The 23,005-nt window shown below is 37.5% G+C and overlaps 1 protein-coding gene across 5 annotated transcripts in view; it reads right to left on the bottom strand.

Moving 5' to 3' along the window:
• Positions 1–693: 693 nt before the first annotated feature.
• The window catches only part of rabac1 (Rab acceptor 1 (prenylated)), a 57,349-nt gene continuing 35,037 nt past the window's right edge, over positions 694–23,005 (bottom strand). For all 5 annotated transcript variants that reach the window (XM_028822484.2, XM_028822486.2, XM_028822483.2 and 2 more), the window contains exons 3-6: positions 21,984–22,196; positions 21,407–21,504; positions 6,182–6,283; positions 694–3,521 (exon numbers count right to left, since the gene is read on the bottom strand). In XM_028822484.2, the coding sequence (XP_028678317.1) occupies positions 3,433–3,521; positions 6,182–6,283; positions 21,407–21,504; positions 21,984–22,196 (502 nt within the window). In that variant the 3' untranslated portion in view covers positions 694–3,432. The remainder of the gene's footprint in view (positions 3,522–6,181; positions 6,284–21,406; positions 21,505–21,983; positions 22,197–23,005) is intronic.

A 23,005-nucleotide genomic window follows, 5' to 3' on the forward strand; every position in this document is an offset into this window, starting at 1 on the left:
ACAGATGTGTAGACGGAGAGGTCTGGAACGACTGGATAAAATAAGATAACTTCCACGCAAAAGATGAGATCAAGATGAAATTTTAAGACAAAATAGGCCACAGGCAGGTACTTGACATCTACACAACAATATGGCAGCATAAAGAAGGATCATGATGTGCAATTTAGGCTGGCACCCTAGCAGCTGCACATGACAGTCTGTCTTAAAAGTCAGTCACTTTCTAACCTGCTTTGTCCTGAGCAGGGTTGCAGGGGTATGCGGGAGCCTATCCCAGCTAGAACTGGGTGCAAGGCAGGAACAAACCCTGGAAAGGGCACCAGTCCATCACAGGGCAAACATACACATACACACACCCCAACCACACACTTGGGCCAAGTCAGTATTGCTAATCCACCTAAATTTCATGTCTTTGAACTATGGGTGGAAACCCACACAGACATTGGGTTAGGGTTAGTGTTAGGGAGAACATGTAAACTCCACTCAGGAAGGAACCGGAACAAAAACTCAGGCCCCTTTACTGCGAGCAGCAACACTACCATTGTGCAACCATGAGCCCCATTTTAAAAGATAAACATGTTATTACTTGATCAAAGTAAGGCCGATACATTGTGAGAAGGTAAATTGAAACACAAATTATATAATAATTCAGTGTATTGTGGTGTTGAAGAACAAATGGAGTACATACAATGACAATGTTTTTCTTTAATGGCTTTATTGGTCTTTTTTAAAGTAACAATTCTTTAGTACATACAATGACAATGTTTTCTTTAATGGCTTTATTGGTCTTTTTTAAAGTAACAATTCTTTAGCCTGAAAGCAGCTAACAAAAGGCAAATAAATAAGAGCAGCACAAAATCTATGCTGATGTTTTTCTTGACCTACTTTCTCGATTGTTGGAATATTCAATTTATATACAGGCATACCACATTTGAAAATTTCAGACAGAAAAAAAAGGCTGCATTGAAGTAAGTGTGATAAAACAAGTGACATGAATGTGCGTACATCAGTTTTTTTTCTTTTTTACATACTAATTTAACAATTAAGCCAAAGATTTTATCCTTCTGTTTTTTTCATGAACACCTCACAAATTAAACAGCAGACTATTGCAAATGGTTTGATATCCTGCTTTATCAAACATGGCAGGTGAATACATTTAATTATAAAAAGTGCACATATATTAGATATATAAGTGTGTATTATACAGTTGTGCCTTCCACGGTTACTAAAGTATAGTTGAATATAATCATTTTCAAGCGTACCTTCCAGTGGCAATAGTGATACTGGCATGGGCTACACTGCAGTGCATATGCTTCATAAATCCATCTCTAGAGTAATTGCAGCTTATGTATCTGTTTCCAGCTACTGACATGCAATGGCTATAATAGAATAAAAGAGGGGATTAACAAAATGTCAGCAACAGAACAGGAACCTGAATATACTTTAAATTTTTGCCCTATACATTAATAATACCAGTCAAAATTACAATTGCAGCATGGGATTTTCAACCCAGGTGGAAAATCACAAGTTACTGAGTGGCACTCTTTTTCCAAAATACGACAAGAAACAAACTTACAAAATTCCTTTTGTATAACAAGCTAAGAGGACTTATTTAGCAATTGGTTTGATAACAACCATTACAATACAAACTTTTATATAACAGAAAAAACTGTTAACCTGACTGTACAAATGACAATTTATTAAATGGATAAATTTGCTACTACATTGAACTGTCCAGAATGGCTAAACTCAATTGACTAACATATTCTGTCTTACCACAAAACACTTTATCTTAGTTTTAACATAAGACATAAAGTTTTACCTGTACCTGATACTAGGAAGGTTCTGCTGCACTATTTTCTGCTCAGGATAAAGCAAAATGTTAAAAACAAAAGGAAATGCAGCACAGATAACAAACAAACTGGTGATGAATAACTATGCTCAACTGAGTCAGCACGTTTTCATATATGAGCAATGTATTATTCAGCAGCCAGAATCAGTGATTCCAAATGCAATGCTGTATACTTCATCAGTCCAAAGGAACTGAAATCAACCTAACTCGGACAAAACTGATATAGGAAATGACTACCACCTTTAAAAAATGTCTTTCGAGAAAAAAATTCTTAGTTCAACATTTGGATCATTTTCAGGTATTTGTATAATTTACATTTAGAAGAGTAATTTCTGAATAGCATTTCTCACTTTTCTGCCTGTTTCCCTTGACAATTTGGACTTTAAGTGTGTATCTTTTATCCAAAATCCTTAAATTATACGGAGGAGGTTGACAGATCAGTCACTTGAAAAATATCAAACAAAAAGGGACAATTATCCTGAATATTCTAAAATCCATATACTAAAACACAGTACATCATTTGGCTTTCTTAAAGTCAGACATGACGTTTCCTGTTCTCTGCTACATATCAAAGCAAATTTGAAAAGTGAGGAAATAGGATTGACAGTAAAAGAAGACGAATGTGGCACATAAAGAGAATAAGAGATTTCTTGTCATTTATGATGTCTCAGTCTGTTACAATATCAATGTCCCCCTACAGCAGGAAAAAAAATGAGTCACCTAAAAAACAAACAGGCCAGCAATTCAGCTAAAAATAAGCACATTGACTGTTTCTCAGTAGGCATCTATAACTCCTACATTCATCCACATTCCTGCAAACTGACACCTTTATGTACAAATTATTACATGCCATAACGTAAAATACAGTATGTAGCTTAAAAGTCAACCAGAAGCATTTCCCTCTTCAGAATAAGTACTGTATGAACACTACTTTACCGAATTGATCACTCTTCTCCCTCCCAGGTTCACCACAGTACAGTATACCCTTCCAATTTAAAATGTATGACTGTCAAAGTCATTTCAAGGCCACATCTGATGCATAGCAGGCTGCTGGTCTGGCACATCCAAAGCCATTCTAGCATGATACCTGGTAAGACTCGGTTTACACACATTTAAACATGGCAGATGCCAACATACTACATCTCAAGGCACAGCAGAGGAACTGCTTTCCACACGTTTCATGTATATAAACTACAGGTTTATTGTCTGATTGCTGCATCTAAAGAACAAAAAAAATTAACAATGCCTACTGAAGACTGATGGGAGTGACCTTGGTAAGGCAACTGCATTTCATCTAATTAAAGTGCTGGAAACTATAAAGAGAGCAAAATGGTTTACTGGAAGTTAGCACACCAGCAGTGAAGGCTACACACAGCCTTCTTCTGCTACAATATTGTAAATATATATGCCATGCTACAAATTACAACAAAAAAAAAACAATATATGACAGTTTGGTATAAAGCGTAAAGTCCATCCGACTCTTGGTTTTGTGTGTAAACAATACTATAAAAAACAACTGAGGACACAAGAAGAAAGAAAGAGTTTAGCTCATGAAGCAATGAAAAGTCCAGGCTTGTTCAGGATTACACAGGCTCCATGGTCAGTTCACACTCATCTCCTCCCTCAATTTCATGGAAGGCAGCATGAGAGCCAATAATGGCCATTGTAGCACCTGGGTAAAGAAAAGAGAGAGACAGAGAAAGTGAGCAATGCCACTGATTATTGGTGTTTGTCATATATGGCTATTGAGTAACAATTAAGAAAATTAAGTATTAAAATGAGCCAACAGATATTATTTGACACCAGTAATGGATCACTGCACAATAGTGTGCAGTGAATAAATACACTTGACTTGAGCATTCCTAGTTTTCATACTTTTTCTCTGTATGTTTAGCATTCGTTTGCTCAGAGGTTGATGCGCTAGCTGCTTCCTGAGCAGCTCTCCCTTTCTCCACCCTAGCGGCCCCCTTTTATCTTCTTTCGTCGCCATCTTTTCAGGTGAAAAGTGATTAAATCAGTGTTTGTGTTGCAATTGCTTAGTACTTTTTCCTTAATTTTTCACTTAAGCTGGCACATAAGTCTCCAATCTGCCTCAAGGTTCAGAAAACCTCCTATGATGCATACAAACCTTGGATGGCATTTTCCCTCGCCCGGACGCAAGTCACCGGGGTACACCCTCTGGAGCCAGGCCTGCACCCATGGGGCTCGGCCAGGCACAGCCCAAATAGGCAACGTGGGTCCCCCTTTCTATGTGCTCACCACCTGTAGGAGGGGCCAAGGAGGTTGGGTGCAGTGTGAGTCGGGTGGTGGCTGAAGGCGGGGACCTTGGCGGTCTGATCCTCGGCTACAGAAGCTGGCACTTGGGATGTGGAATGTCACCTCTCTGAAGGGGAAGTGTGTAAGGCCTGGCTCGCAGTCTCCGCTCTAATTTATACCCAAGGTGTTCTATCAGGTTGAAATCAGGGCTCTCTGCAGGCCAGTCAAGTTCCTCCACAACAACCTCACTCATCCATTTACTGTATTTATAGAGCTTGCTTTGTGCACTGGTGTGCAGTCATGTTGGAACAGGAAAGGGCCATCCCCAAACTGTTCCAACAAAGTTGGGAGCATGAAATTGTCCAAAATGGCTTTGTATGCTGAAGCATTAAGAGTTCCTTTCACTGGAACTAATGGGTCAAGACCAACCCCTGAAAAATAACCCCACACCATAATCCCCCCTCCACCAAATTTTACAATTGGCAAAATGCAGTCAGGCAAGTACCATTCTTCTGGCAACCGTTAAACCCAGACTAGTCCATCGGATTGCCAGACAGAGAAGCGTGATTTGACACTCCAGAAGACATGTCTCCTCTGCTCTAGAGTCCAGTGGCGGTGTGCTTTACACCACTGCATCCGACGCTTTACATTGCACTTGGTGATGTAACGCTTGGATGCAGCTGCTCAGCCATGGAAACCCATTCCATGAAGCTCTCGATGCACTGTTCTTGAGCTTTTGGAGGTCTGTATCTATTGACTCTGCAGAAAGTTAACGACTTCTGCACACTGTGCATCTCAGCATGCACTGCTCCTGCTCTCTGATTTTACATGGCCTACTACTTCATGGCTGAGTTGCTGTTGTTCCCAATTGTTTCCACTTTGTTATAATACCACTAATAGTTGACCATGGAATATTTAGTAGCGAGGAAATTTCATGAATGGACTTATTGCATTAGAGGCATCCTATCACAGTACCATGTTTGAATCCACTGAGCTCCCAAGAATGACCAATTCTTTCAAAAACGTTTGTAGAAGCAGTCTGCATGCCTAAGTGCTTGATTTTATACACCTGTGGCCATGGAAGTGACTGGGATACCTGAATTAAATGATGTGGAAGGATGTCCCAATACTTTTGGCAATATAGTGTACATATTAAACAGGATGCTGAAAATGAAATTTGCCCACTTTTACACAGATTTGCGAAAAAGCATTTAATCCAGTGGACTAACAACACTTGTTCACTTAAACCCAAGTGTTTATGACACTAACGTAGCACACTAAATTGCAACATGAGAATTACACAACCATATGATATACCTAGACTTCATAACTCAAACACAAATCTTATTTAGGAATTCCAAAAGCAATTAAGGAAGAAAAAGGTTCAGAACAGTGAGTTTTTATTTGGCATGCTGTCACTTTGAGACTGAGCAATTATTAGTCATATCATAATTGAACACTGCGTAGCAATCCAGCCCACGTGCCTTCATCAAGCGAGTGCTCTTAAGAGCAACTGATGGACGTTTCTATTTTACATTAGTAGACAGAATACTGTAGGTATTGTTCTCTTGTACAAAACTGATTTGCATTTTCAGGATGCATCCTGTTGTGCTAACAGGATGTAAATAATAGCTGCTTATAACACATGTAGAATGCTGACAACAATCAGGCTTAAACTATCATTTTTGGTTCCAGAATCTGGAAGAAATTGTACCAGTGCTGCCTACTAGTTATTTACATTAATAAAAGTAATTTTCTTGTATCACTGACTTAACTAAAACAACAAAATGTTCCTTTTGTCGACTGTTTCATCTACTGACATACAGTAGATAATATGATTGTAATTAACACCTCATTAATTCCTCCTGTCCCAAGTCTCAGGGACATTGTTGTACATATTAAACTGGTGACTTGCACACAACATTTTCATTATAGCCTAATGGGTAAAGTTCACTTCATTATATTGATAATATGTATTTCAGTCCGTGCTATATGTTCTGTCTCTTGTGATACTCCTCAGTACCGGCCAGTTTTACACTTTCTGGGCACTATGAGGTGGTGCCTACAAATACTTACCAAGGACCCAGAAGACAGCAGAGCCTGCTCCTGCAAGCCAGAAAAAAGGGAATGATACTCCACCAGCTAGGCCATACTGGTGAGCTGCGGTGACCTCACGACCTGATAGGAGACAGATTTGAACAAATTTTAGAAAATGTTTACTAAAGATCAGTCCATTCATTTTCGTAACATATTTAAAGTGATACAACTTGATAGCACTAGGTGCAGGGCTGAAATCAACCCTGGAGTGAGTATTAGTTCATCAGAGGACAAACTTGCACACATACAACACATGTTGAGTCTTTCATAAACCTAACCTGCACATCTTTGTAATATTGGAGGAAACAAGAACACCCAGAAAAAAATACTGTACATCCAGGTAGAGAAAGAGCAATCCAATAATTGAGCCAGGATTCAGATCCACTGTCCAGTGGGTAAGAAGCACTAATAATCATCTAATTGTGTACCACACAACCTACCGAAAACTCATTCCTCAGTCCCATTTGCAATGGTGTTTTTAACCAGCATGGGGTTACAATTAAAACATATATAATGAAGACATGTCAGGAAATTTAGCAAGTTACCTGTAAAATGCAGGACAGAGACTATAACTAATCAGAGAGAGTTTATATAAGCTCCTATACTATATCACTGAACAATCAAAAAGTGGCTTTTACTATAACTTTTTACCACAGTGATATGCACTGCTGCTTTGTAGCTCTGTAGTTTGGAGTTGGAATCTCAACTGGTCCCTGTCTGTGTGGAGCCTGGACATTTTAATGTCTATGTGCATGGGTTTTTCTAGGTGTATCACAATTTTCTTCTCACATTCATGCATGCCTTGCAATAGCCAAACACCCATTTCATGGGTAGGTCCTGCTTTATGCCCTGTGCTACTGTGATAGGCAGAGGCTACCCATGGCCTTTACGTGCCTTGCAGGTACGAATACAGATGGATGGATTGATTTATGCAATTAAACTGCATGAAAAAGCTTATGTTAGCTTTTTATCATAAATTTTAGAATGCCATCGTTAATCCTGAATTTAGTCTGCACTAGATGTGTCTTGTTCATCATTTACTAGCAATGCACTGTATATTTACTTTGGACATTTCCTGTCCTGTCAGATTAATGCCACAGTTTCTGTCAAAGTTGTGACATTTATAATAATATTTCAAAATGTACCTGAAAACATCAATATTAATATGAAAAAGTACATTGTGCATTTGAAAATATGACAACACACTTTTCTGTTAAAATTCAGAATCCCTAATTGCTTATTTTCAATTTAAACAGCTGAATTTAGGTTTTAATTGGTTGTTATTTTCTTAACCAGTCACAAGTTAATAATGAGATTTAATGACAAAGAAATAGGCAGTTCTCCAGCTAATCCATTTAAAACTGTGTACAGTATGTACCAGAAGGAATCCGTTTTAATAAAATAGTTAGAAGTAAATCTGAGAAAGAAAAAGGGAAAGTCCAAGAAGACTCTGTTCCTGTCTCCATAACATTATCCTGAATGTCCTCAGAGAAGGAAAACCTACAATATGATTAAGAAAAAGGAAAAATTAATTCACTAAAAGCCATATAATTAAATATTATGTTTCATTCTCAGCAAGGACTGGTGTCTAATTATGAAACTTTTTGGAATGAAAACCTGCAAGCACTGTGGCCCTCCCGGGCAATAATTGAAGATCCTGCTGTATGCCTTAGTAGGCAATGAGGGGGACTGGAGACCAATTCTTGCCTGCCGCTGACTCACTATGTGATGAAGAACGAGTCACTCCCAATGCAAGGAGAAGTTACATTTATCAAAATGTGCTGTGCTACTTGAATAGTGTTAACCATCAAGGCACCACAGAAAATAAAGCTTAGTTCTTAACACACCATATAATACTACCAATAAAACTACTGACCCTCAGTTTTAATATTAGTGTCACATGCATTGTGAATTTAGAAATTTTATTTAGGTTAAAAAAGTCAACCACTGCGATTAAAATTAAAAATTATTAGACACTTGTTTCTTTTTTTATTATTCTATGAAAACAGAGCCTAACACACACTTACTACACACACTATTTTATATATATATATATATATATATATATATATATATATATATATATATATATATATATATATATATGTATATGTATATATATATATATATTCACGGCATTCGTCCCGAGGTTCGATTCCCGAGAGGGAGTGCAGTGGAGTGTGTACGCCTGATGAGCCCAGAATGAGGGCGAAACACGTGTCGCGTACTCTTTGCATTTATTTGACAGTAAACTATTTCAACCATATATTATATTATATATATATATATATATATACACATATACATATATATATATATATATATATATATATATATATATATATATATATATATATACACACACACACACACTGCCTGGCCAAAAAAAAAGTCGCCACCTGGATTTAACTAAGCAAATAGGTACGAGCCTCCTATTGGATAATTACTGCATGGGCGATTATCTTTCAGCTGGCAACAAGTTATTTAACCCCAACTGGTGCAATGAGTTGCTTCTCATTTCTTAAACAACCATATGGAAAGACACATCTCGTGGTCGTGGAAAAGATGTTAGTCTGTTTGAGAAGGGTCAAATCATTGGCATGCATCAAGCAGAGAAAACATCTAAGGAGATTGCAGAAACTACTAAAATTGGGTTAAGAACAGTCCAACGCATTATTAAAAACTGGAAGGATAGTGGGACCCATCGTCTTCGAGGAAGAAATGTGGCCGGAAAAAAATCCTGAATGATCGTGATCGGCGATCACTTAAACGCTTGGTGAAATCAAATCGAAGGAAAACAACAGTAGAACTCAGGTCTATGTTTAATAGTGAAAGTAAGAGCATTTCCACACGCACAATGCGAAGGGAACTCAATGGATTGGGACTGAACAGCTGTGTAGCCGTAAGGCACGGGCATATTCCAAGATGACAATGCCAGGATTCAGCGGGCTCAACTTGTGAAAGAGTGGTTCAGGGAGCATGAGACATCATTTTCACACATGGATTGGCCACCACAGAGTCCAGACCTTAACCCCATTGAGAATATTTGGGATGTGCTGGAGAAGGCTTTGCGCAGCGGTCAGACTCTAACATCATCAATGCAAGATCTTGGTGAAAAATTAATGCAACACTGGATGGAACTAAATCTTGTGACATTGCAGAAGCTTATTGAAACAATGCCACAGTGAATGCGTGCCGTAATCAAAGCTAAAGGCGGTCCAACAAAATATTAGAGTGCGTGACCTTTTTTTTTTTGGTGGCAACTTTTTTTTTTAGCCAGGCAGTGTATATTACACACACACGCAAATTTAATACTAAGCATACAGTAGACACTTTTAGTCCTGGTGGTTAAGAGGTCATGCTTGAAACAACATAAGAAGAAGATATACTAAACAAATTGCTATGTTTCACTTGCACAGATTGTGTTATACATGTTGAATATTTATATCTGCCATTTATGTATTTATTTGTATACTAATGCTCATTTACTTACACTTATTGCTATGGTTTATTATTTTGTTTTGTTTAGTAACTTGTGTCTGTTGTGTCACTATATATATTTGTGTCTGCACCAACTTAAACTTGGCATTTTAGGCTTTTTGGTTTATGCAAGGTTATATGCGTTTTGCTTTTGTGTAGTCCACCGCAAGTAGCTCCTGTTATCATCATTTAATTTAATGGTGCCCCGACTATGGCATGTCCATGTTCCTTAGCCATCCTGTTAAACTACAGCCTCAGCATGTTTTCACCAGAGCAGATTTTCAAATTGCTGAATAATGCAGTAAAATTGACTTTTCTGTGATTGTGATTTTTTTTTAGGGTGCCATCACCTTTTGTGATCTGATATGCAAGACAGAAGCAAACAGATATTTAACAAGAGTGAACTGACAGATAAATCAGTGAAATGTTGTGGAATAAAACAAAAAAAAAATGTGAAAAACACAAAGTCAGGAGACTTTGATAAGAAATGTGACTGAACAATCAACTGACATTTCATTAAATATTGAATATATGGTACTTTCCCATCCACTTGGGATTGTCAACACATCGGTTATCAAGCTTAACACAATTTGGACATTTTTGCTCAAAAATTTTAGAGTAATTATGCAACATGAAGACTCTAGTATTGCAGTGCATGTTTAGGAGACAGCTAGAAAATACAGAAACATCAAACTATTAAACTTGTCTGGAGTTCCCCATTTTTCCTTTCTCTGTAACCAGTTTTATATTTTTTACCAAACATCTAAACAGTTACTTATTCATTTGAAGTAGCATATACACCAAAATGTACATAGTTGGAAAAACTAATGATCAGGGATTTTCAGCAGTGAAATCCTTACCAGAACTACAGAATGCTCATGTCATCAGCCTTAAAATGCACCAAACAGCACAATCACACACTCGACCTGACAGCATCAGCCTGCGTCTTTCAAGGTGACTGTGATTCTGAAGATCATCTATCAGGCTATAAAAAAATAAATATTGGAGAGCCTGCATAGCTAACAATCTGAACAATATGTAGGCTGAGACCGCACGTGAGCTTTTTTTTTAGCCGCAATGGTAATGGTTAATTTCCACCACTGATAAAAGTATGTGATCCTGAGGAAATCACGTAAACCACCAAGAGTTCAGAATTATTAATCACTCTTTATTTTATAAAATGAACAGTCACAATGTATTTTATATGGCAACTGTGCTCTTCCTCTGCAATTTGTGAAATGAAATGTGTCAAAAAAAAAATTGTAACCATCAAAAAGTGATTACTTCTGATGTTTCCAAACATTTCTGTTTGTTTTTCAAACATTAGTTTTCACATGTAACATGTTTTCTTCTTTGTGCAGTAGTATTTGATCTATGTATTATCTCCTTTTGCTTTTCACCAGTGGCTGTCTAGCTCCCTTTATTTATTGTCACCAGTAAATCTAAAAGCTTACTACTTTGCAGTAAGGAGACTGTGGAAGATTGTGGGTTCACTTCCCGGTTCCTCCGCTTTGAGTACTGAGAAAAGCACTATATAAATGTAATGAATTATTATTATTATTATTACTACTTACTACCTATCCTGCAAGAGTTACGCAACATATTTCTTCATGGAACACCACCCCAGATATCTTTATGTAAGTAAAAAGCCTTACAGCCTTAAAGAATTTCCAGGTAGGTTAATTGACTTATTCAGAGTCACATCATGAGCCAGTCACAGAAACTGAAGTTACAGTGTAAATTCCTAGAGCACTCTGCATAACAAATACTTTAGAAATAAGATATTGAATGTGTCCTTTTACTTCTGTCTGTAATAACTACTACCCAGAATAATTTCTCAAATGTTTAGGGTAATGTTCACAAAGATTGCTATATACTGTAAAAATACACTACTACTTTTTAGATGCATTGTGGCTAAAACTTGTATCACTTCTTAATATTTACCTGTCTGCTTTGAGATAAAACATTAATTTTAAATACATAGTTATGTCTAACTTTTTGGGATTCTGTCACACAAATAAATATTCTGCTGTTCTGATATTCACTGGTTGTACTTACAGAGAGCATTTAAATGAATAAATAGCACAAACAAGTTATACACTTGAATGATCAATTTAAGACTGGAAAGGTAAAACATATTGCACAGTATTAATGGGTGTAATTTGTTGCATTCATTATTTTAAATGATGTCTCCAATTTCAATAAGATATGGTCCATTAGTCATACATTACAATAAATCTTTGCTGCAGGTGAGGATTTTTTCCACCCATCTCCCTTTAAGAAATTATTGTACAGCAACTAACACAAAATGACAACTGGATCCAGGTTTCTATGTAGTGAATGATTATTTTGTTACCCCATTTGAAATCATAACTGCTGTATTAATTCAGTAAAATGACATTTGTGAAATTTCACAAAAAGGAAAAAATGGTGTAGGAGTTAATACAGTAATCCCTCCTCCATCGCGGGGGTTGCGTTCCAGAGCCACCCGCGAAATAAGAAAATCTGCGAAGTAGAAACCATATGTTTATATGGTTATTTTTATATTGTCATGCTTGGGTCACAGATTTGCGCAGAAACACAGGAGGTTGTAGAGAGACAGGAACGTTATTCAAACACTGCAAACAAACATTTGTCTCTTTTTCAAAAGTTTAAACTGCGCTCCATGACAAGACAGAGATGACAGTTCTGTCTCACAATTAAAAGAATGCAAACATATCTTCCTCTTCAAAAGAGTGTGTGTCAGGAGCACAGAATGTCACATAGAGAGAGAAAACAATCTCTAGCAAACAAATCAATAGGGCTGTTTGGCTTTTAAGTATGTGAAGCACTGCGGCACAAAGCTGTTGAAGGCGGCAGCTCACACCCCCTCCGTCAGGAGCAGGGAGAGGGAGAGGGAGAGAGAGAGAGAGAGAGAGAGAGAGAGAGAGAGAGAGAGAGAGACAAAGAGTTTGTTTTTCAGTCAAAAATCAATACATGCCCTTCGAGCTTTTAAGTATGCGAAGCACCGTGCAGCATGTCGTTTCAGGAAGCAGCTGCACAAAAGATAGCAATGTGAAGATAATCTTTCAGCATTTTTAGACGAGCGTCCGTATCGTCTAGGTGTGCAAACAGCCCCCCTGCTCAATCCCCATACGTCAGGATCAGAGAAAGTCAGAGCAAGAGAGAGAGAAAAGTAAGCAATCTAGCTTCTCAGCCATCTGCCAATAGCGTCCCTTGTATGAAATCAACTGGGCAAACCAACTGAGGAAGCATGTACCAGAAATTAAAAGACCCATTGTCCGCAGAAATCCGCGAACCAGTGAAAAATCCGCGATATATATTTAAATATGCTTACATATAAAATCCGCGATGGAGTGAAGCCGCGAAAGGTGAAGCGCGATATAGCAAGGGATCACTGTATATTCGTATGGCTTTTGAATATTAGTGTTTGAATTTGTAGACCTAAAGTATAGACCTCGCTGTGCCAATTTATCTCTGATCACAAAGATACCTGTGTGGTTCTACAGTACAACTAATTAAATATTTAAAAGTGGATTTTCTTAGGAAAGTAAATCTCATTCTAGTAAAATATTTTAATAGACAGAATGTGACAAATAAAACGTCAGTGAAAGTTTAGTTAGCATGAATACAATTAAAAGTGAACAGTCAGACATAGCATTCTTTCAAGAATCCCATTTCACTGTACTACTTGTTTTAAAATTGTTAATATTAATTTTAAATTTAATGCAACACCAGGGGGTACAGTTCTTGCTTTAATCAAACAAGATATTGGTTATGTACAAGGTACAGATGCAAGTCACCCAAAGCTTAATGTACATCAAAGAAATGTTTATAAAACTTGAGTTACTACCGCAAAAATGTTTCTGTATAAAGGCAAAACTTTCTGGCTTTAATGAGCTAGAAAATTCATAATAAAATATAAAACTTTAACCTAAAATGTACAGACATCAATTATTCATACCAAATATTAATATGGCACTATTTACATTAATCAATTATTAAACCATTTATGCATTTCTTTAACCTACTCAATTTAAAAAAAGTTAGTGAGAAATTAGAGCGTATCCCAGCAGTTATCAGCCATGAGGCAGGAATCTTTGTCATTCATATTCATACAATTTAAGCACAGGCATGTTGAGAGACTATCCTTACAGGTAACAGACGCAATGGTGCCAAGTGAATCATTGACTTTGGAACACGAAGTATCATTCCTCCATTACTCAGCCACATAACCAGCAATATACATATTATTTTGTAAAATCAGCTTCAAAAAAATTATTATGCAAAATAACGTGGTTAAAAACAACAAAAAAAACACAAATATTACAGCCAATGTTCATGAGGTGCTAACATCTCCATATATAATAGGCAACATTTACAGTCTGAAAGCTACAATTACATCAGGGTAGTATGCTGCAAATAAGGTCAAAGGGACACTTTGCAGTCACTTCAGGATCAGTACACCAAAACATGACTCAAACTGACATCTTGTGGTTAGGAAAGTTATAGTACATCTTTGGTATTAAAAAGTCAACAGCTGAGTTACAGTGACACATTGTGGTCAGGAAGTGAATAGCATTGAGAAATGCAAAAATTTCATATTGATCCTTAATAAGCATTATGAATGTTTTCTAAAAATGTAACCAGATTTGTTTCAGAAACATTTATGCTAATGCAGCCTTCATACAGAAGCCTACTACTATTGACTCTCAGATGCAACTTGGTACAAGCCAAATTTCCCCCTGGGAACAAATAAGGTTCTATCTATCTATCTATCTATCTGCAGGAGAGTATCATACAAGATGCATTATAAATTAAATGAATTATAATAATTGTTAAAAGCGCATGACTAACTCAGAAAGGTCTGCAAGAATTGCCTTTTTGACAAGAACCATCAACCGTTTAAGATTTATTTTCACAAATCTGCATTATACAGAAGCCTTTATTTTACATGTAGAAACCACTTCATTAAAGTCTGTTCCTAAGACTTTTTGTTATTGTACATTTGAAATGATTTTCTTTTTGGATAATGTGTATAATACTGTAAGCCAACCTAATGTGAAAATGATCTTTTCTATAGGTAATGTAAACTTGTCCTTGCTGACAATTAAAAGTTAAAGTAGCAAGTGTATCTTCCATAATACACTGACTTTTGGTAATAAAGCATGCACATACATTCCAACCACTGATAAATGTTTATATACCTGAATTAGCAGATATTATTTACATGTTCACAAAACAGAAGGAAAAGTAGCATAACATAATTATGATTCTTAACCCCAACAATTTGGGGTCATGGGGAGCCAGAAACTATCACTTGCAGCAAAACTTGCCATAAGGTAGAAAACAGCCTTGGATAGGGTAACAGTCCATTTCAGGGCCCACACACACATACAGTCACATTTACATTCATACTGTACATGGATTGCTTGAAACTGACAATCAACCTAAACAGTAGATCTTTAGAAAACCGGGAGGGTCATCCTACTCAGATGCAGAAAGAGTTTGTGACAACACAGTAATAACTGGACAACAATTGGGCATAGGCTTTGAACCAAGGGAGCTGATCGTCAGCTCTCACATATACAGAGCCTATACCTAAGACTTGAGGAAAAAAAAAAAATCATACTGGTTTATTTTGTCAGGGCAAGTCGCAGACCTGATTGACTAAGTCACTGGGGATGTCAAGCTATGCTACTAGCATGTGCTACATCGATCCCCAGCTCACTAAGATTATAGAAATGAAGTTAGCATTTCTGCTAACTTCTGGGACTGAAAATTTTTGAAAAAGTCATGTGGGGTGTGTGGTAAAGTGGGTCCATGGCTAGCAAATTAGTTGCCAATTTTAAATAAATAATTGAGTCCCGAGGATGTGTAGGTGCCAGTCAGGTGCAGGTGTGTGTCAGTATGATTCGCTCCATGTTTAATTGGGGAACTGGCTGGCCGCACTGCATACACCTGTGGAAGCAGGCAGATCAGTTAGCTGCCTCAACCATGCAACAGAGGGAATGGCTCTTCGCACCTGCACCCAATTTAAACAGGCAATATAAAGGAGCCTGCATGCAACACAATGAAAAAGAAAGACAAAACAAAAGAGAAATGAAAGGAGGTTAATGGAAGGAAGGAGAAAAGGCGGGAGGTGGAGACAGCCAGTGCACTAGCAAGCCAGAGAGAGAGAGAGAGAGAGAGAGAGAGAGAGAGAGAGAGAGGAGGCAGGCATCTGGAAGGAGAATCCCGTGGGGAATGTGTGGCCGATGCTCAGGGATTGGAGGAGGCTACTCCAGCTGAGCAACCAGGAAGCTAGAGTTATCTGCCAGTGGGACTCACTGCAGAGGTTCGGGAAAGCAATGGGAGTTGGGGAACCCTGTCAAGGCCATGAATGGCCACAGGGACCTAAGCTTTCACAAGTTGAGGTTTGGACTGGGAGCCCTGCTGAGAGCCATGGGAGAGCAGGGACCCAGACCAGTAGGGGTTGGATGGCTGTGCCTGTCGGTTGGGTGTCTCCTCTGCTGCAAGGTCCCTTTTGGGGTTAGCAGAGGAGATGTTGATTTTAAAGGATTGTGCCAGGGTCTGAGTTTTAAGGACAGCTTCTTACACAGTGTTTTAATCCTGTTTTAATGGAATATTTGCTTGACTGTGATTTTAACCTCCATTTGTTCACTGACTTTTTATGGGATTGTTTATTTATTACAGAACTTTTTGCACTGCACTATTTACTTGGACGCTGATTTGTTGTTTTAATTTTTTTTTAATAAAGGCACTTTAGCACCTTTGCACCTGTTCCTTGCTATGTGTAAGCATCCTCATTTGCCTGGCTCATCTCTTTGCTACGTTATTGGCGGTAGGTTTGAGAGGTTCCTAGAAGGACCCGGTCACGTGGAACTGACCCACACCGTCACAGGGTGATGTAAACAAAAGAGGTGACAGCAAATCTTAACATGATGTAGAAACAGATCCTTGGTTCGCTGTGCCATGCACAGCATCAAAACAATATAATCTTCCCAAATTGTGAAGTCACCATTGCTTCAAAGCAATAAGGGGTTTGTCCACTGTAAGCTCAAAATCGTGCCACAATTTGCATCACATCACTCTTCACTGCTGTGCCATGCACCATATCGAAGCAATTGGCGGGGGCTGTTCGGGGCACCATGAAGTCCCAAATGCACCTCATTTCACACCACATCACTCTTCTTTGCAACTCACATAAGTTTCAGAAAGGTTACAGTTCCTGCTCTCCGGCGGGAACGCAATACATGAAAATCGTACAATGTACAGTTGCATAGGAACTTGTTGGTTCCTTTTAACAAAGTTCCTGGGGTGCGAAGCAACATATTTAAAGCAGGGGAAAACTTATTTAAAACATTATTTTCCAGATGTATCTACAATTAGGAATAATTTCTCTCTTTCATACCATATAAATGTGATAATCTTTTAGTACCATGTGAAATGTATTGTGTGCTTCATGTTATTGTCTGATTTCCATGATTTATTTAATGATGCGTCATTATGAAAACTTTTCAGAACTTACTCAGTGACTCATCATCAAGCCATTTTTGAAATCTGAAGCTTTTCAATCAATATACCATACTACAAAATTTAATTTAAAAAAAAAAAACAAAAAAAAAACTTTGTCCTTCATTGTTTACCTGTACAGACTGAATAAACCTGTCTTATTGATAAGGCAATGGAAACACTGAATGCTTTAATGTTAAAAATAAAGTGAAAAATGTCAACAGGAGTATAGCTGATCATTGTTAACATTTGAAACTCTTGAAGGATCTGTGCATTAACAAAGCTTAGAAAGTGTACATATTCAAGATTCTTTCAGAAGTGTTGTGAACCAGAGAACAACTCCATTCAGTTCTGTTGATTAAGAGCTACTCAAGTCATCGAATTGTATTTTCAGTCACATGCTGTGACAGCATCCCAAGCTGTGGAACATAACCCATGAAAAGAATGATAATGTTCAAAACTATATGGAGCAAGCTAAAAATGATTCATTTTGCTTATGAATAATTTTCAGTTACAGCAAAAATCTCATGACTGTTCCCTGGAATACATTGCATAGGGTATGAATTATACTTCTACATTTCTTCTGGAACTATTTGTGTTATATGGTATTTTATCACATTTATTATCAATACACTGTTTTTTTGGAAACTAACATAAAACGATTACATAAATAGTTCCACTAAGCTGTACATGTCATTGAACTTATGGAATTCAATCTTAGGTTGCTGCCAGTGTTAAGTCCAAGTCTCAGCATGATGATGTAGATATTCAGTGCTGCCTAATGTAATGGCAATCTGTCCCTGGCACACACTCACTTACTCCCACAATTATAATTATAGTACAAAGCCTTTAAAAAGGAAATTAAGAATAATCCTAATGGTTAGGTTACATATATCAAGTATTTACTCATTATCACCTCAAAACCACATACATACTCTCCATATGTTCCCATAGCTTTATACCTACAGAGGTAATCTATACTTATACAGTGGATATAAAAAGAATCACTCCCTTCGAAATATTCCCTTTTTTTGCTTTATAGCCTTAAATGAAAACACACAAACCAATATTTTTTCCAGCTTTACTTACTCAATGCAATCTATAACATCCAAGTGAAAGATATCACAGCTACAGTTCAGAAGAATTTAAAAAAATAAAAAACAAGAAATACGGGGATTAATAAAGTAGCACAAAACACAATATTTGTAAACTCAATCAGGTGTAAGTAACCACCATTATCATTGCAGACCATGGTTACTGGCTTCCACCTGTGATCAACTGTAATCAGTGTGATTACTGAAGCATAAAAACAGCTGTTCCTGAAGCATTCTCTTTTTTTGGTAGTGCAACTGACAGCAAACAATGGACTATGGGTGACAAGCCACTTTCAAAAGATCTCAGGGATAGAGTTGTGGACAGACTTAAGGCAGGAGGTTGATACAACAAAAAAAATCTCAAAGGCTTTATCAATCCCAAGCAGCCCAAGTAAAATCCATAATAAAGAAGTGGCAAGTGTTTGGTACTACTAGGACCCTCCCTGGATCCGGCTGTCCCTCCAAATTGGATGGAAGAGTAAGGAGGAAACTAATAAGAGAGGCTACCAAGAGGCCAATGGCCACTTTGAAGGAGTTACAGGATTTTATGGAAAAATGTGGTCATTGTGTGCATGTGACAACAATTTCATGAGACTCCACAATTGTGGATTGTTCAGGAGGGTCACAAGGAAAAAGCCCTTCTGAGGAAATAGCCACTTCTCAAGAAAGGACACATTAAGGCTTGTTTGAGCTTTGACAAAATGCACCTTGAAGATTCTGATGCCAAGTGGAAAAAGGTCTTATGGTCAGATGAGACCAAAATCAAACTATTTGGCCTCAATACTAAATGGTACACCTGGCGGAAATCCAATGTACCCCACCATCCACAACACACCAAACCTACAGTAAAGCATGGAGGTGACAGCATCCTGTTGTGGGGGTGTTTCTCTGCCGAAGGGCCTGGGGCTCTCGTTAGGGTAAAAGGAAAAATGGATGGGACAAAATACCATCAAATTCTTGAGGAAAACATGCTACCCTCTGCCAGAAAGTTGAAGATGGGCAGAATGTTCACCTTTCAACACGACAATGACCCCGAAGCACACAGCAAAATTGACCACACAGTGGCTGAAGGGGAGAAAAAAGTGAATGTCCTCGTATGGCCCAGTCAGAGCCCAGACCTAAATCCCATTGAAAATCGATGGAAAGATTTGAAGATAGCAGTCCACCAATGCTCACCATCCAATATGACTGAACTTGGAACAGTTCTGTAAAAAACAATGGGCAAATATTGCTCAATCTAAACGTGCAAAGCTGATAGAAAAGTATTCCAACAGACTCAAGGCTGTCATTATATTCCACCCGGGGGGGGGAGGGGGTAAACATTAAAATTATACAAAGTTATTGTCTGTCTGTATACCTGCATTGTTATCACTCTTTAATTTAATAATTTAATATTGTTCTTTATCAGTATGCTGCTGCTGCAGTATGTGAATTTCCCCTTGGGATTAATAATCTATCTATCTATCTATCTATCTATCTATCAAAGCAAAAGGTGGCTCAACAAAATATTGACATTGGGGGGGTGATCCTTTATTAATCTTAGTATGTCTTGTTTAGATTTTTCATAATTTTTCTGAACTGTAGCTGTGATATCTTTCACTTGGATGTTATAGGTTGCATTGAGTAAGTAAAGCTGGGAAGAAATATTTTTTATGTGTGTTTTCATTTAAGGCTGCAAAGCAAAAAAAACGGGAATATCTCAAAGGGATTGATTCTTTTCTATACCCACCGTATCTCCTTTGTAATGGATGTTCTTCTCTGATTTTGTCTATATTTACATAACAAAAACACAATTAAAAAAAGAATATAAAGGCACTAAAGATATAAAGGTAATATACATGCCTTCACAGTTACACTTATTTTAAGAAAAACCTTTATCTGAACAGTACAGCAGGGAGGAAGCAACACATTGCTCATTAACTGCAGAGACAGAGAATGTGAGAATGACAGAGCTAAAAGTGACTCAGAATTACTATTTGTGCATAGCCAGTTAACATGGCAACAGGAAGACAGCAGTTATGCCACAATCCAAAAAATGAGTGAAGCAGGCTTGATGGACAAGCAACACTTTGCAAACTGAATTGTGCTTACTTAACCACAATGGTAAATAAAAGTTCCAATAATAGATTTAATGTTTAAAAATGAATTATTGTAGTAACAAATTGTATTATTTTATCCATCCATCCATCCATTATCCAACCCGCTATGTCCTAACTACAGGGTCACGGGGGTCTGCTGGAGCCAATCCCGGCCAACACAGGGCGCAAAGCAGGAAACAAACCCCAGGCAGGGCGCCAGCCACCACAAGGCCTACACACGCACACACACACACCAAGCACACACTAGGGACAATTTTGAATCGCCAATGCACCTAACCTGCATGTCTTTGGACTGTGGGAGGAAACCAGAGTACCCGGAGGAAACGCACGCAGACACAGGGAGAACATGCAAACTTCATGCAGGGAGGACCTGGGAAGCAAACCCGGGTCTCCTAACTGTGAGGCAGCAGCGCTACCCACTGCGCCGCCCCTGTATTATTTTATTTTGATTTTAATTATGTTATGGATAAGAGTACATAAATAAGGCAAAATGATTCTCAAATAGCACACTTTAAGGCAAAAGGCACTACTACCTATGACACAGGCTCATATGCAGGCAGAGAACTGAAATGGACAGGTAGTATGGTATTAGGTAGAACAAGGTGTGGCATCCATTATAGGGAATGGAATGGGGTTTTCACCTCAATGGAAAACTGTATTAGCAAGTGACCATTATTAATACTGCTAAGGATATATATCATTGTTTGTAAGGTATAAATATTATATCATCTTCCTTGGAAGATCTCAGCATTAGCCTGTTTGATGACTTTTGCTATGGTTTTGCCATGATTGATACCCTGCCCAAAGAAAAAAAAAATCTTAAAAGTGGGTATCCGGAAAAACAAAAACGGGGGTTGGTGAGCGAAGCCCCCTAGTATTATTTAAAAAAAAAAAAACTGTAACGTAACATTATATATCATCTATAGTCAGCTTTAGTCATATTATGAAACAATTTAACACTATGTTGTTTAATGATACTAAACAATAAAAAAAAAGTGCAGAATTTGTTATCTTACCAAAAAGTACAAGTTTGGACTCCTGGGCTTTTAGATGTATGATGTACAGGGCTCCAAAGAAGACAGCAAGTGCAATAAGCAGCATAGGTGAACTGATTCTATAAAACAAAAGAGTTAATAGCTTTAAGTGTTTTGTTTCAGGCTATATCAAATTACCTCAGGCAATGTTCACACTAGTTTAACCTGTTATATTTACATACTGTAAATACTATAAATTGAACCTCTTTGGTAAAGTTATTACAATCGACAATGTCAAAATAAAATTAACATAAACAAGTATTAGTATAAAGGAAACCAAAATTTCACACCAAGGAATTAGGAGTTGATCAAATACTAGTAAAGAATTTAAACTCGAGAAGGTTAAATTAGGTTGGCATCAGCTTGCTTTTGAATATAATCATGAATGTTTTTTTTTCAGATGATGACAGCATAGCTCTCTCTCTTTTAAATCCACTCAATGTGACATTATACTCTTAAAAGACTGATCTAATCTGTTTTCACAGAATGCTGTACCTTTTGTACCGAGCTAGTAAATAAACTTCAGGTATACAGTATCCTAGGCATTCCTTTTACTTACACACAGTAGGCAATTAAGCCAAGGAAGACAAAAATGTAGTTGCTCTGAAAGTGGTCTAGATTCTTAACCAGTCTCTTGCAAACTTCACCAAAGTTCTTTGGTTTTGAGAAACGTCGCTGATCACCAAAGCTTGACCATGGTCGAATTGATGACCTTCGTCGGTCAAACCATTCCTTAGCTGCACCTCCTGAAATAACCTTGGGAATGTTAAGCCTAAAAAAAAAAAAATCAAAACATTCAAAATAGTAAAATGTGTGCCTCAGTTTAAACATTTAATGCCTAAATATTCTTGATTGTAATAAAATTTTGTTATTTTTCATCTTAGACTCCAAAGGCTAGATCCATAGTAAAGGATCAAAAATAACATATTCTTAATCACTGACCTTGATATAGTCTAAAATGATAACTTACATGCATATGTTTGAATTTGTCATTTTTTACTATGTGGAAGTAGCTCTTAGAGGGCTAGGACCACCAGTAAAGTATTAAATATCATATTTGTGATTGGCAACCTCAAAACAGTATAAAACAACACTTCACATGTCAATACTACTGATCCCCATATTTGAAGTTTTGTGAAATGGAGTAAATTTGACCCCTTGTATCCCATTAGTGGGCAAATCCCTGGGATTGGTTATGACATGCACAACTTCAAGTCCTTCTGATCATTTTTCCTGAAGACATCTATTGGTTTACTTTTTATCATAAGGGTGTCATTTTCTGCGAAAACTGTGGTCCAGAATGGTATAAAAATAAAGGTTTTTCAAGTCTAGAGGGCCGAAAATAGAAGGACTCCCAAAAAGCTTAACATCTTGCATAACTAAACATCAAGATAAGTTGAATGGTATATCATATGTGGGAGTTTTCTTGTACCAGTGAGTCAGGAGGAGCCGGGCAAAAAAAAATACTGAACTGATTTCAAAGTATTCATTCATAAGTAATTGCTATGGACACAATGACATGTTGAGAAATGATGGAGAGAAACACCTACCAGCATTTACCTATTGCTATATTAAGCATTT

This window comes from Erpetoichthys calabaricus, chromosome 17 (genome assembly GCF_900747795.2).
Source record: "Erpetoichthys calabaricus chromosome 17, fErpCal1.3, whole genome shotgun sequence".
Lineage (NCBI taxonomy): Eukaryota > Metazoa > Chordata > Cladistia > Polypteriformes > Polypteridae > Erpetoichthys > Erpetoichthys calabaricus.